Source organism: Daphnia magna, linkage group LG8 (genome assembly GCF_020631705.1).
Source record: "Daphnia magna isolate NIES linkage group LG8, ASM2063170v1.1, whole genome shotgun sequence".
NCBI lineage: Eukaryota > Metazoa > Arthropoda > Branchiopoda > Diplostraca > Daphniidae > Daphnia > Daphnia magna.
This window is the reverse complement of record NC_059189.1, coordinates 4,072,635-4,088,248: the sequence shown is the minus strand read 5'-3', so window position 1 is coordinate 4,088,248 and position 15,614 is coordinate 4,072,635. Positions and strand designations below refer to the sequence as shown.

Sequence of the window (15,614 nt, the reverse complement as noted above, 5' to 3'; positions counted from 1 at the left end):
GGGCGTATGCGGATTGTTATCTCGGATTTGAAGGTCACCTACAACTTTTTCTTGTAGCCTTTCTTTTCGTGCAGGATACTTACAGCCTACAGCGATCTTAAGGATAAATCGAACACGATCTGTCCATTGTGGCACAAACAGCTTTTTAGCACATTCAAGATGGTAATCGTGTTTCTCGAGTTTGATTTTTCTCCGTCACGTTCTTTTTTTCTTCGTAGCTGGCACAGAAGGCCAATGACCGGTTCCAAACAAAGCCTGACATCATCAGTTTTCTTTGTGATTTTATTGAATCATCATCAAAGACGCGTGTCGATAATTTATGGTCATAATTTCAAAAATGGGCCCATTACTTCTTATCAGCCAGAAACTACTACACCTTGCACACTAAAAGCGAAATACGAGTGTATGAAAGCTTGCAGTTGCTAGGCGGAAACACCACAGGTAAGGGCAGGCTATTAGCTGTGCCACAACGTGTTACGTGAAGGGTTCTTGTGTTTAGAATAACGCCCTGTTTCTGCTAGGATTTTCCGAACTGCCAGACTATGTTTGATAAACGGAAGATTAATAAGGCGAACAAAAAAGAATGAAACAGGTTCGAACCGGTTAGAGCAGGCTTACACCACCTAAACAGGTTGCTTCCTCTCTACAGAAACTACATTTGGAAAATTCCCAAATACGTAATGAAGTCAAAACAAAACAACAAAAAAATACCAGTTTTGTTTATTTACAACACGTGTCTTTTGATATGTGCAGCCGGCTGATAGAAAGACAACTTTCTTAAGCTTTTATCACCCATGGATGAGGTTCCGGCAGGTATGAATGTTACGTCTCGGAAAATCTTGTTGTTTAAATCAAGTCGACTGGTTGAGTGCTGACGGCTTAGTCAATTTAAATCTAGCGCTAGATAACACTGAAATCTTGTTTTCAGGAAAAATGACATGGCATGTTCGATTTTTTATGCGCATACGAATATTGAGGTTTTTTCAAAAGGAGCAGCGAGATCAAGGTGAGTGTATGCACGCATTTATTCTACGATTCATCAGCATTTCAGATGGGCCGGAAATTTTTTGCTACGTCAGCTTCATTAATTCTTGCAGTGGTAAAACTGATTTTACCATTATGGAACGGGTAATTTTATTTTCAAGGACAATAACTCGGAGCGACTGCTAGCCTGTTTGTGTCGTTGAAGAATTACCTGATTTCCTAAAAAGAACGTTGGCGAATTGCCAATATTTGTTAACGACATTTCAGTGCAACATTTTGGGTCGCAGGGTACAAACCAGGTATATTCAAGGATTGATCTTGACATAGTTTAGCGTCTACAGATGACCGTCCAACTACTTTATGATGGTAAAACCCATCAATCCGTAAAAAAATATTTGCCTCGGTTAAGACGATGGCCTTAATTGATCCTCTTTTGCTAGAATAACGCAGATTCAGGGCAGAATGTCTTTCACCTTTGGTTTTCTAGTTCCATTAGCTAACACTCAATTTCTCTATCTGCTACATCATTTATAAATACAAGCCAAAGGCGGAGCAAAGAGAAATCATATTCTGGGAATATCCGTGATAAGTTGATATGTTTGACACTTACCTCACGATTCTACAATGACAAGTGGAACAGACATTGAACCCGTATAATTTTGGGTTTTCTGGAGTTCTCTTGAACAAGACAAGTTTATGATTGCCATTAAGAATGCAGTAAATTTTTCGAATGGGAAAATTAATTCAGCTTTTGCAACGCCGTTGTTTCCGTATCGAACAAAATTGTAAGCATGTGCATAAACAAGCTTGATCAGCAACTATTCTTCTGCATTAGGGCACGGCCAGTCATTGACATGAATGTCAAATTTCGGTGTTAAAATATGCAAGTCACGAATTTTGACAAAATCAGCTAAATGTTATACCGGATGTTAATATTCTCGTAAAGAATATTTAATGACTAACTAGAATTGCTTAAGAATGGGTTTTCCTTTCATTTTGTTCTCCTTTATTTATACAACCTTAAAGAATACAATGGGGGATACACAAACGGCAATTTTCTTTTCGCTAATAGATATAAACTAATAAAATCTTTTAGGAAAAATAAAAACGCGATACCTGGGGGCAAATCTCACATGAGGAAAGTGCGCAGTTACATGCCTTCTCTAGTTCGCGTTCTCATATTGTGTGTAATAACATGCTGCAGTAAGGTCATGATAAAATATGTAAATCACAACATGATGTAGGAAAAACCCAAGTCGTGCAAATCTTTTCTAAAGATCGTACGAAATTCCTCAAATGACATTGCCAGTCGGTCCAATCTCTGGATAAGGAAGTGCTATTACTATGATGCGAGTTATTTTTTGTATTATTATTACTATTTTTTATTTTTGTCTTCTGTTTCTCTTCCTTGCCATGTCGATGTTTTGGCTATTTAGCTACAAGTTTTTAGCACAACCTGACCTGAAACATAATTTTTAAAATTTTTTCCAGCACTTATCATGCTTAGATAATGTGTTGTATATCTGTATGCCCGGTTTGCCCTAAATTATTATTATTATTATATTATTATTATTATTTACGATTCTTTGGCAGTTAACACGAACTTGACAACCTTTACTGTGTGTCTTGTTCCCTAACAATAGGTGGCGTGGGATCTTTCTTCACAGTCTTCAAAAACTCACAGTGGATTAAGTGTGCTTGTCATCTAACGCCATGAGGAAGTAAACAAACAATTATTTTATTTAAGATTTTGAGTACGTTAGGTAATAATGTATGCCTAAGTTTATTCAAAATTTAGCAATATGGAAGAATAGGTGATAAGTCTGATGATAAGGCTGTTAGCCTGATTGTTTCAGTTCTTACATTTCTTATTTCATGTTTATACCAATTTGATGGTTGGTGTGATCATGTGGTATAAGGTATGGTAGTAAAACCTTTTTCGGCAAAACATGAAACAAAAAAGAACCCAAGGCTTTTCATTGGTTGTTAGCTATGCAATGCAAAACAAATCACATACCATTCAACCATCTGTTTCCTGGTATACAGAACTAAATTTTGCTCGACAATTTAAGGAAATGTATTTGATTGAAAAATTCAACTCCAGAATCAAACTTCAAAGGTTATAACTAACAGTATTTGCACAATAATAACAATGATTCAATAAGCTAGATTTAACTTATTTCCCAAAACTGCTTCCAGTACCCTGGCCAGTGGCACCGGCCTGACCAAAGGGACCAATAAATGCCGATCCAGTACCCGAGCCAGTACCGAATCCGCCATTTTGAGCACTTGAGATACCGACCTAGAAAATTATTTCGCATATTTTGTCAGTTCAGATTTATTTTATTATAAAAAAATTATTGTGAATTTTCTTACTCCAGATGCAGATACACCTCCAGGGCCAGCACTTACCGGTTCCTGCTCCAGCTCCGGTTCCAGAACCACCTGTGTAAGATCGAAGATCGTTTATAGTGGCGGACTTCCACGGGAAAATGTATAGCATTTTTCGAAAGCTGTATCTTACCGAAATTATTGAATCCTCCGAACCCTGGTTGCTGGAAACCACCGGGACGTGGACGGAATGGTCGTTGTGGCAAAGCCACGGCTACAGCCACCATGAGGGCGAAGATAAAAATGACCTGTCATGCGAAAGAGTTTGCAAAATTAGGTGAGTGGTATTACTTTATAAGCACTCAACTTCAAATAGTTTTCTTTAAGAAGATTATAGGCCAACGGTTTTTACCTTGTTCATTTTGAATGTGTTGCTTTACAAGCTGTCTTTTTGCTAAGGATAAGTTCAGGCACCTTCTGAAGAGCTGAGTGAACTGAGCTGCTTTTATACGGAAAATGGGGCTGGCTTGAATCACGAAAAGGCTGGAAGGCAAACTAGCGTAAAAAAAAAAAAAATGGGAGATGGAGTTTTCACTTGGCACGTGTAACGGCCTCTTGGAAAATCCCTGGTGGTTACTGGTTGCAATAAAAACCCTGCAAACTAATAACGCGCAAGAAGCTTGTTTCCTCTATATTTCTGTGAAACAATGCTTGTTGTAAAGCATAGCATGGAAGAAAAAAGCTTTTATTTGAATATCAATCAAGTTTGATTAGTTAAGTTTTTTATAAATTTCAGCTTTCCAATTGCTGAAAATTTTTAAAACTTTTCCAGGAGCCGAATTTTTCTAGTTTCAACCTTTTTTTTCCCCTTTTCCATATTCTGGTTAAGATCACTTTGCCCGCGCATAGACAATTCGTGTTTTGGCAGGCTTACATGTTACGTGTAAGCAGAGTTTTGATAAACATTTCTTCAATTTATAGAAACGGAGTGATCGTCTTCCGCCTTTTCCTTTTGGGTTACCGAATTCGCGATTATTTTTTTGAGTACTAAAACCTGCGTTGCTAAAAATCAAGTTCCCAGATCCCAGGGAAATAGTTTCCCCGTCTGTATCCAGTCTAGACATTTCCCTTACAGGGATTCTGCTTAGATTGATGAAACAAAACACCTTTGGTGTGGTCTACATTATGGCGAAGTTTTTTTCTCCAAGCGGTGATATGCTTCGGTCGCAATTGGAGTGCCCTTTGCCGATTAATATTTCGTTCCTTGCTTCCCTTTCTTCCAAAATGTTGTTTTTCAATTACTTGGTGAACATTGCGATACTATGAATTTGGTTGTGGAAACCGCCCACGTTTTAACTGTTTAACCCAACTGCAGCTTTTAACCTAACGATAGTGACCATTTTTCATTTCATGATGTAGAGATCTTCCTTTTGATATGGGTCTCTTTCATGTGTTAAAGCCTCCATGAATTGCATGTAGTAATCTTTGAGTCTTGTAGTCATTTTCTTCTTATTCCTTTATATTTTATTATTGTTATATTGTTTTACATTGCACATTTTTCTATTCTTTTATTTCAGATTTTGGGTGATTGTCTTGAGTTTTGATTTGGTGGTTCATAGTAATCATTGTGGCTGTGGATCTTTCTCATCTTTATCTCCTGGTACTCCCCCTGTTCCAGCATCCAACAATGCTCCTCCCACCAGTCTGTACACTACCTCCCAGCAGCAGCACTAAAAGTTTGCCCTTGTTGGATAATAGCATGACAGAAGGTAAACAATCATCTTCAGCTGTTGCCCTGACGATTTGACTTTTACGATTCACGTAATTTTTGCAATCATTAAATGTTCGTTGAAGGAGCATTCCATAAAACTGGAATAGCTCATGTGAGATGGCGTGATCGGTCATGAAGATAGGGAAAACCAGGCCACCAGGCATTTTCCTTCAAAATTGAAAGGCCTAGGCTTCAGTTTTGGTGGCAGTGCCACCTACTGTTATAGTTTGTCAAATAGGCCAAATTCGAAAAGAACACGTTGGGATTTAGACTGACAAACACTTGATGTGTTAAGTGAGATCATACATCAATAACAAAACTGGGTGACTGATGATATCACAGAAGAATCATAAGATTTATTCAGATTTATTCCTCTGATTGACAACTGCTACATTTTGCTTTAATTAAGTAATCCCCTTTTTTTTTTCTCATTCTTTAGCATGGACAATGCTTCGTGCCACTATTTAAGTACTCTTGTTGACTCTGAGCCAAAGGCAAACAGAAACACAATCCACTTCATGGGAAGTTGTAAAAACCTTGCTTATTCTTGAGTGGGAAGAGGAGAAACTTACATACTTGGAAAAGTATTCTTTTCTTTTTTTTTCGTTTTTAAATGTTGCCATTAACTAAGCAAAGTTTATAGTTTAAAGTTTTACCTGTGTATCATTATAAAATTAATTATCTTTACTTTTGTCTTCTAGCTGTCAAAAAAACACTTTTGTTGAGTATTCATAATTTAAATGGATTTATGGATTGCTAAATGAAGAATAATGGTGTTTGTATTGAGCCATTATTTTTTGCTTGTTCTGACAGAAATGTAATAACACTTAAATTAAAACTTAACATTGCCAGGAGAGGATTTCATTTTGTTATCAAAATATTGTTTTTAAGGTGAGTAATATTGTTAATAAATATACATCAGATATTCAGACTTGTATTATATAACTTCAACAACTTATTATTTTATAGTACTTACCCTAATTTTCCTGTAACCTCGCGGACGTAACTTTTGGTTACAGTTTATTAAGAGGATATCACTTGATGATACCCGGGAAAAGCAATGACTACTAAGACGGAAAAGCACAGTACACCGGTCACAGTGTAATGTAAGCTAAAGGAAACAGAATTCGTATAAGATAATAACATTTTCCGTTAGAATTTTTTTAGGATGCCGACTGGGCTAATTCCGCATTTTTTAATCATCCTTGCTTTGTTGTTACATTTCCTATACTGCAGAGTATAGTTTGACAGATGTATTCAATCACTATCACAGCCCACGCATGAATTTCAGCAATATCTGTATCGTAGTAACGGACGACAATAGCCCTCTGCAATCTTCTTCCATTCTACTATTTCACCTCTATTCCATTGATTCGAAGTTCATTCCAACAGAAACAGTCTCACGTTCGAAAATGTTTCTATGCGTATGTATTTAATTCAATTTAAATGTATTTCATTGAAACTAATTGAAAGTTTGTGTTTTTAAATGCTGGTAGAGCGCAACGGATCACTCAGAGCCACTTTTTTCAGCCTTGGGACAAGTGAAATTCAAACCGGACGAGACCTAACGACGAAGCCTAAGAAACGGGAAAAGAGGAATTATTTTGCGAACAAGAATGATTTTTTTTTTTTAATTTCACATCTTGTAAACTATCCAAATCTCACACACCTTAGGGTTTTATTCTGTCATAAGTTTACTACAATTTACACACTGGACATTTTACAATTGCATTTTGTGTGTATATTGGAGTAGGTCTTTCATAGTATAAAACCCCAAGCCATGTGATTTATTCTCTATCCGGAGAAAAAAAAGTTTAAAAGATGTGAAATTTTAAAATTTTAATCATTGTTTGCTAATGTCTATGACACGATTTCTATCTATAACGAAAACGATCTGCCTCGTATGGAGATCGAAGTAAAATGTTCTGTTACGAAGGCTTCGCGATCTAGACAGCTTTTTTCTCTGCATTTGATCAACCTGAACGTAAAATCAAGTTTTGGCAAAATTAAGGTAAATTGCAGGCCAGTTGCCTTGCTGGTAACTCTGATGTTCCCATATATAATATTACTTTTATTAAAATTTGTTTAATTTTACAGAAAAAAGTTTCCTATCTTGGGAGTTTAAACTGGCTGTTAAGGAAGTTAGATACGATGCCGAAGCTTATGTCATGACAACGGGTAAAAAGAGCAAGTCGTCGGCTAAAAGATTGCCTTGAAATCTTAAGCCTTATTGAATATTAGGTTGCACGATACTATTTTTTTCTTAATATTTACTTGCAAGGTTTTAACATTTTTACAACATTTAGGTATTGTGTTACAATTGAAGAGCGTGTTAGAGCAACCAAAAATGTGTGATCGTTCGGAAGTCATCTATTTAAAGCGTTTTTACAAATTGTCGATACGAGACAAGCTTCACGCATTCGCTGTATTTCCCCGCGGATTAAATATGGCCCCTTATTTATTTGATCCAAGTCCACTAATACCGTTGATGGCTTCATCAGTGTCTGTATGAAGGAGTCGGTGGTGGATACTGTACAAGGTATTTTACTATCTTTAAGAAGTTTATCAGCAAGAATGTTTTACTTATGTTTATTTCACTTGTGTAGATTATAATCGTAGTCAATCGACAGAGGATATTGATGGAGGTCAGGTGTAAACAGTAACTGAAATTCGTTGGAGGAGGGACCGAAGGTTTCCAGATTCTTTTATTTTCCCACGTGTTTTGGTATTTTTACACACAAAAATTAAGTGCATATCTGGGCTCCCTTCTTTTCTGTGGCCCCGTTTCCCCTTGACTTATGATAAGCCCGTAGGGGGTCATGCCCCTACTGTGATCAGCAGTAAAGGTTGTGAGTGCGCTGTCCGGAAAGGGGACGTGGGGGTCCTCAAGTTCTGAGATATCATTGGAGGGCGAAGAGGCTACCCACGAATCCGAATTAACGGTTAATCGCTCACGTAAAAACTTGTCCGAAACCTTCCATCCTTTTCCGGCTTCTCTTAGCCACGCACCGGGTAATCTCCCCGGTGATTCAATTCAGTGCAATTTGTTGTGCATGTACAGTGTACCAACAATACAAAAATAAAAATAAAACTCGTGATTTTTTTCAAAAATTTGTCTTTATTGTTTAATTTTTTCGTGTTAACTCATGAACTATTACTTGGAAAACTTTTAATTGCTGATACAAATTTATCCAATTACGAAACACATACAGCCGGTATTAGACAAGTAGCCTGGTCATTGCTGAGAATCGAACCTCAGACATTTTCATTCCTAGACAAGCACTCTACCATTGTGCCACTTCTGACTATACCAAATATAGTCGACATTTGTTGGCGTATCTACTTATGCACAACAAACAAGGTGATTTAGGAATAAATTTCCTTTACCAGCACGTTAAAATTGGCACAGTGGTAAAGCATTGGATTAAGGTTCCAGAGTTCAAGGGTTCGATCCCCAGCCCAGTTTCAACATCAGAATTAATTCAAGATTGATAAATAATATAAAGTATTTATTGTCCCTCCATCCACCCACAAATCCACCACAAAATTTTTACATTTTACAATACAATACAATACAATACAAAACATACATAAATAAAACTAACCCGTTGGCTGCCACGCCACTAAATCTACAGTAGCTACATCGCTATCGAAAGGATAGCGACCAAGGGGGACTTGTCCGAAAACAAGTCCGGGCTGATTTGATGATGGAAGCCGTTATGGGAATGCACACCCCAGGCAACCAACACCACATCGACAAGGGGGAAGTCTCTACTGGTGCATTGCCTCGACGATCGACTTTGAGCCACACGGCTTGTGCAACTGTCCCACCCATGGCATATAGACCATTGGGCAGAACAGCGCTGCCGGACCCTAACAAGCTTTAAAAAAAAAGGGGATCAAAGTGGGTGGCAGCCAACGGGTTAATTAATACTACACAATTACACATTAAAAAGTACGACGATACCAAAATACGAGGCGGTGACGGGGCGACCACGAGGCGAAGACGGGGCAACGGGCGAAGTGGAGACGGTGCGGTGACGGGCGAACTGAAGACAGGAGACGAAGGCGGGGTAACGGGCGAAGCGAAGGCTGGTGGCGGGAAAGACGACGGGCAAGGCGACAAACGAGACGACGGGCAAGGCGACGGACGAGACGACGGGCAAGGCGATGGGCAAGGCGACGGGCAAGGCGACGGGCAAGGCGACGGGCAAGGCGACGGGCAAGGCGACGGGCAAGGCGACGGGCAAGGCGACGGACAAGACGACGGGCAAGGCGACGGACAAGACGACGGGCAAGGCGACGGAGGTAAGTCTTGAGACTGGAAATAGAAAACAAACAGTTTTTTCACTCATTTTTGTTCATTTATACTATTTGAGAATTGAATGAAAATTTTTCAGATGTACATCAAAAGCAGGCAATATTTACGAAACTTCAAATATCAAAACAAAACAAATAAGATTTTCGAGATGCTAATGAAATGTTCGTGTTCTAAGACAAAAGCCCAGTTTATCTAAAACCAAAACTGAAATTTACGAAGATGATCAGTATTCAATCTCAGAAGTGAGAACGGGAGAAGAAATTTCGAAAATCTCTATCGAATAGCTAACGATTACTATAAAAATTGGCATTCAGGTGGCATCCATTATTCATGATTAAACTTACAGCTTTTAACTATGGCCTGTCAGTGTTGTTTTCCCGTACCAACTCCATGGAAGCAATATGTCAATAGTACAAAACAGGACTCTTCTGTATTCTGGTGCTGTGATGTGCTGTTGGCTGTTATGGTGGTCCCCAGAAGTAGCAAAGGAACAATTTCTTCTTCTTGCCTTTTCCTGGTGTTAAAATATATTTTAAAAAATGAAGAATATTTAAGCCAATCTTAAGTGTGTATCTTTTTGTTTTTCAAATGTCAAGATGGCTTACTAGCTAGAACAGGGGGTATTATTATATCACAGGCTGGGCTCTCAAACATCAGCATAGGAATATTTGGCTTCATTCAAGATGGGTTTTCCAACAATTTCCTCTTCTTACGTTACTGTCAAAGACAAAATTTAATACAAGAATCCTAGGGGCAAAGAGTGAGATATATTCAGTACTAACACAGCTGGCATGGTTTTCATTAAGTCACACTTGTTGCAACTATTTACATAATAACAAGGAATGCATTCACCACAGTAGTGAGTCCATGGGTTCGTCTGAGCTACAGCAGATACAGTAGACTTGCTCATCCAGGCAATATTCTTTTTGTATACCATTAAGTTGATCTTGTTTTTACTCTCAGTAAATATGCTTTGCTTCGCTGTGTAATCTTTCTATTTGAATTTATAAAAGAATTAGTCAATATTGACTTAGAATTACCCTATACTGGAAACTGTGCTATAAGCCAGAAGTACGAAAAACCAGAAACGTTCGACTTGTGCTTACCAACATTTCTAGGAAATTGCTTGAAAAGCGATCAAAACTTTAAAATCCGAAGGTATATGGCAACTGGTTTTCGCCACAAAAAAAATAAATAATAATTTATCATTCCGTCTTTTGTTTTTTAACTCGTGGCCATCTAGCGCTCGAAGTCGTAATTACGTAGGCGTTTATTGTTTTGAGATTTATGTGATGAAATACATCTCCATCCCAATCAAAAGAAACCCAGGTTGAAGCATGGTGCAAGCGTCAAACTAACTAAATTCAGAATAGAATAATAATCATGGAAATCGCCCGACTTAAAAAAAAAAAAAAATTGCTGTTACTATTCAACGGCTTCCGTGTTCGCGGACTTCTCATTAGACTTTGTTTTTTACGTTTTATTCAAAAACTTTACAGCCCATCAAAAACAAAACTTGATTTTTGGGTTCTTCTGATGCCAAGTGTTTGTGAATCTGATTGCGGTTTATGCAAAGATCGATTGAGTAGAACATTAAATTTTTGTTCTGAACAATTTAAATTATATCTAAATTCACTGCATTTTTAACATAAACCATTAACACATACAACCTACCCATCTTGTCAAATACTATAATTTTCCGTATGAATATTTAATTTGTTTATTTATTTGAAACCACTCGATTGTCACAAAATTTGCCATTTCCAAGGAATATCAAATATTTCAGATATACACAACATACTCTCAAACAACGTGATCAATAGGAGGGGAAAAGTTTCGCAAGTACAAAGTGCTACAATATGTTAAACCTAAACATACGTACGTTATATTTAAAGAATGAAAATACTGTTACACTTTATGTATGACGGAAAACTATGTACTAGAAAAACCATAACTGCTTTTCTTTAAAAACTTACCCAGTTAGGTAGTTGATTGAAAACCATACCCATTAAAGGAACAAGTATAAAAAGAAAACTCTTTTATTGTATAAAATCCTCTAGCATTAAGAAACCTCGCAGAAAACTGTCTCAAACACTACAACAATTAAGCCATAATTTATTTCCTAACTTATATAGCGCAGAACGGCCATAAAACTGGATCATCCATTGGGTTTCACTAACCAATCTCAAGTATAGCCGTATGTAACAGTACCGCCAGCGAAGAATCGAAGAAGAAATTCCAGCTGGAAAACCGGCCATACCAAGAGCCCCCTGAAAACATCAAAGTCAGTTGGTTAACTAAGTCAATCTCATATTAAGAGATTAAGTTAAGATTATAAATTGTCAGTTATTTACAGCCAAAATAATGGTTTCACGATAATCAAACGGTAACTCATTTTCATCATTTACAGATAAAATACACTACAGCATTGCAGCTTCATTACCATAATCCGATAGTATAAGACGTTGAAGCTGGTTTCACCACGACGATATCCAACAACTCATCCATAATTACCGAGACAGAATCACCTAAAATGGAAATAAACCGAAACTAGTTTAAATGACCTTGACAGTCGATCTTAAAGCTAAACGTTTGAAAATCAGAGACTCGAGTGAATCTTCATGTTAATCAGAAACACAGGAAATACATTCATCATAGATATACAAGACAACAGCCTAAGAAATATTCCTACCTCACAGCCGCGAAATCACAGCAACGAACTGCAATTTTTACCAAGAATCAAGACACAATCACAGCGAATACCTGAAAAGAAATATAATAAGATTGAAAATGCGCTCGCAAAAAATTTGATTAACAGGGGAGGAAAAAAAAACGATCAAAAGGAAGGCAGTTATATTCAACAATGATTTCAGGAAAACGCTTTGAAAGCTTTCTCATCATTTCAAAAAATATTATTAAAGTAATAAACACTACCCACCTTTCGCTTAACAACACAAGAAAGACGCACCACCAACAGTTCCTAAACAATGAAAAAGATGTTAGATGCTAATACACGACGGAAAAACTGTGCAAAAGAAAAACAATAAATGTTCCTCATAAAACCAGTTTTGTAAGGGAAAGATCTGGTATTTAATGGAAAACCGTGCACAATAAAAAACAACTGTTCCACTCAGAAGTGTTTCCGACTTCGGCGACTAATCTACAATAATTATGCCATAAATAATTTGTTAGCTCACCTGTAGAGCGCAGAACAGCCACAATACTAGATCATCCATTACCCTATCTTACAGTAAAACCAGCGAAGAAAAGATCCCAGCTAGCAATCCGACCACACCAAAAGCACCCTGAAAACATCACATTCAGTTTGTTAACTAAGTCAATCATATATTAAGAAATTAAGGTAAGATTGTTGATTGTCAGAAATTTTCAGCCAAAAGAATATTTTCAAGAATATCAAACGGTAACTCGTTTTCATCATTACGGGAAAAGAAACACAACTACCGCACTGCAGCTTAATTACCATAATCCCATAGTAGAAGACATCGAATATGCTAACGCCGCGCCAATATTGTCCCAATTAGAAATAATCGCTGACACAAAACCATCTAAAATAGAAATGAGCCAAAATTAGTTTATACGACCCCAACAGTCAATCATAAATCTTAATGTTTAAAATCAGAAACTCTTCATGAATCGTCATGTTAATCAGAAACACGGGAAATAAATTCATCATAGAAATAAAAACAATCTGCACACGAAATATATTTACCTCTCAACGGCAAGCCCACTGCAAATTTCACCAGGGATCAAGACACAAGTCGGGCGGAAATCTGAAAGGACATAAATAGCATAAATAACCTGCTCGCAAATAACCTGATGAATGAAGGAGAAAAAAAACGATCAAAAGGAAGGCAGTTATATTCAACAATGATTTCAGGAAATGCTTTGAAAGCTGTCTCATCATTTCAAGAAAAATTACTGTAGAAATGAACGATCCCCAACTTCAGCGAATGCAGGGTGTTCCAACCCAAGAAAAGGTCATCGCCCACAAATTCTAAACAAAAACAGTATTTTAAGACTTTTAATATACAAGGGAAAACAAAGCAAAAGAAAAATAATTGTTCCCACTAGAACTGATTTACCCTACCTTAACATAAGCAGAACGAAGAATGGCAGCTAAACTTAGTGATCCAATCAATTCCGAAAATTCCACGCCAATAGATCTGTAAGTAGCGAACCAAATTATCAACAACTCAACCAAACAGTCCCAATTAGATCACACTGAAGCCAATTCAGAGTCAAGTAGTAATCAGGGTACATATTTCGGTGTCCTAAGGTAGTTGTCATCACACATAGTAATTATCACGCTTAAACAACTTCTTACCTAACCCCGTATAACGGCAACAGCGAAGAAACGAACGAAAAATTCCAGCTGGAAACCCGGCCACACCAAGAACACCTTAAACCAAAACATACAGTTCGTTAACCAAACCAATAATTTTCTAAGAGATCAAGGTTAAGATTGAAAATTGTCAGAAATTTTCAGCCAAAAGAATATTTTCAAGAAAATCAAACGGTAACTCGTTTTCATCATTACGAAAAAAAACACATCTTTATACGCTATGGCTTAATTACCATAATTCCACAGTAAAAGACGTCGCATATGTTGACATCGCGTTAATAACGTCCCAATTCGACCATCAACTGCTGATACAAAAGCACCTAAGATGAGAATAGAAAATCCAAATTAGTTTCAACGACAATCACATCCAATAACAATGTTTAACGTTTGAAATCAGGTAAGAGTGACTCTCCCAGCAAATCAGAAACACCGATAATCTCTGAGAAACGTAACATACTCGCACTGAAATTGGGAGAAAAAAAACTGAAAAAGTACAATCGCAAACCTCTCAGCGGAACAGAGAAAGAAAACAAATCGCAGTTCAATTGAACACCGTCTTCAGGAAATATTAATTAACTTTAAAATAACTCTAACAACCTCAGAAATACACCTGGTCTCGATGCTAAACCCTCAACATTCATGAACGAAGAGATCAATTAAGTTTATCTTAGTATGGTATATCATAGAAAACCCTGCATCAAACAGAAATGGTAAAAGTGCAAGAGCTTATACCTCTAATGCCTGAAGAATTAGGTTCTACACAGCATTTGATATCCCTGCGGCCTCAATTGGTAGTCTACTGGGCTGCAACTGCCACCACGTCAAATATAACAAGAAAAAGCAATTATTAATAGTGGGTATAAGAAATAGAAAAATATCTTACTTTGCTATCTCACCTTCACCACAAACCTGATGAAAAACTGGAGCTTTACTACCAAGTTCCTCTTTCAGCCTACCTGCTTGACAATTGCAAAAATATTTTAAAATCTGACAAGGATAACATATGTGGGACGAAACAACAGTTCTCAGAACATTTGCGATTTATGGTTGAAATCATTATCTTTTACCCTATCATTGTAATCCTAGTAAGTCATCACATGTTTAAAAGAAAAACTATTACAAATGCATAATGGCACCTTTGATATATAGAAGGCACAGCTTTCATTAGACAACATGACACCAGTCTGATTGACAGTGAAGTGATCCAATGTGTTTCCAAACCAGTCACCTTAAAACACCATCAAGCCAGCACCATGAATTACTGATTAGGTGGCACATGCAACTGCTCGTGCAATGGAGGATTAACCCTAGAAAAACATAATTCAATTACTAACCCTCAATTAACTCGATATCGAACAAACCAACCATCATGAATTGTCCTCCAGATCCAGCCTCATGGACAGAGGGACAAGCCAGTAGCATAGTCGGAATGAAATGCGACCCAAGTTATCCACAATCATCCTGCAAATTAATAGTCTTTAGAATTGTTGAACAAGACAAGAACAAAGGAAATTTCTTTCCATACCAATAACCCACGTTTACATTATATTTCAATATCGACCATCTCATCTAAAAACTGAAAAGCCACTCTTACCATAACCACATTTGTCACAAATCAATTGCCACAAATGCCGTGTACTTGGTATTCAGAAACTATAACCATTCTTTTTTACAACTTTATATACGGATCTGGCCGAGGAAATCAAATCAGAACTAGAATTTCAGAAGCAAAACCGTACAATTCTATCAAATTATTACTTACATGTTGTAACGACGAAAGCCCGAATTCAAATGAACAAACGACGTGTCGGTAGTCTTGATTTAAGCTTTTCTCAATGCCCGTC

General features: G+C 37.2%; 1 protein-coding gene and 4 long non-coding RNA genes across 11 annotated transcripts; 2 read left to right on the top strand and 3 right to left on the bottom strand.

Annotated features, from left to right (window-relative positions):
- Positions 1–3,045: 3,045 nt before the first annotated feature.
- On the bottom strand, positions 3,046–3,889 carry LOC116929025. Its single transcript, XM_032936181.2, has 4 exons — positions 3,728–3,889; positions 3,509–3,623; positions 3,361–3,429; positions 3,046–3,286 (listed from the first exon to the last, which is right to left on the bottom strand). Exons 1-4 carry the CDS (start codon positions 3,734–3,736, stop codon positions 3,156–3,158), a joined length of 324 nt encoding a protein of 107 aa, XP_032792072.2. The 5' UTR covers positions 3,737–3,889; the 3' UTR covers positions 3,046–3,155.
- Positions 3,890–5,095: 1,206 nt separating this feature from the next.
- LOC116929030 lies at positions 5,096–7,824 on the top strand. Its single transcript, XR_006650018.1, has 9 exons — positions 5,096–5,409; positions 5,526–5,670; positions 5,788–5,977; positions 6,056–6,192; positions 6,254–6,510; positions 6,583–7,097; positions 7,184–7,327; positions 7,393–7,625; positions 7,693–7,824. It is a non-coding gene; the product is annotated as an uncharacterized LOC116929030 (long non-coding RNA).
- Positions 7,825–8,580: 756 nt separating this feature from the next.
- LOC123475229 lies at positions 8,581–10,660 on the bottom strand. 2 transcript variants are annotated; one of them, XR_006650016.1, is made up of 5 exons: positions 10,514–10,660; positions 10,186–10,401; positions 10,013–10,124; positions 9,752–9,921; positions 8,581–9,407 (listed from the first exon to the last, which is right to left on the bottom strand). It is a non-coding gene; the product is annotated as an uncharacterized LOC123475229 (long non-coding RNA). The 2 variants fall into 2 exon arrangements; XR_006650015.1 differs by having other exon boundaries at positions 10,190–10,401; positions 10,514–10,659.
- Positions 10,661–11,430: 770 nt separating this feature from the next.
- On the bottom strand, positions 11,431–15,594 carry LOC116929006. 6 transcript variants are annotated; one of them, XR_006650014.1, is made up of 16 exons: positions 15,533–15,594; positions 15,136–15,231; positions 14,907–15,077; positions 14,654–14,729; positions 14,503–14,580; positions 14,004–14,090; positions 13,753–13,827; positions 13,516–13,591; positions 13,348–13,422; positions 13,138–13,198; positions 12,889–12,973; positions 12,605–12,712; positions 12,346–12,387; positions 12,100–12,170; positions 11,851–11,935; positions 11,431–11,677 (listed from the first exon to the last, which is right to left on the bottom strand). It is a non-coding gene; the product is annotated as an uncharacterized LOC116929006 (long non-coding RNA). The 6 variants fall into 6 exon arrangements; XR_006650013.1 differs by having other exon boundaries at positions 14,654–14,726; XR_006650012.1 differs by having other exon boundaries at positions 14,667–14,729; positions 15,533–15,593.
- On the top strand, positions 11,554–12,518 carry LOC123475230. The gene is made up of 2 exons (XR_006650017.1): positions 11,554–11,691; positions 11,818–12,518. It is a non-coding gene; the product is annotated as an uncharacterized LOC123475230 (long non-coding RNA).
- Positions 15,595–15,614: the final 20 nt, after the last annotated feature.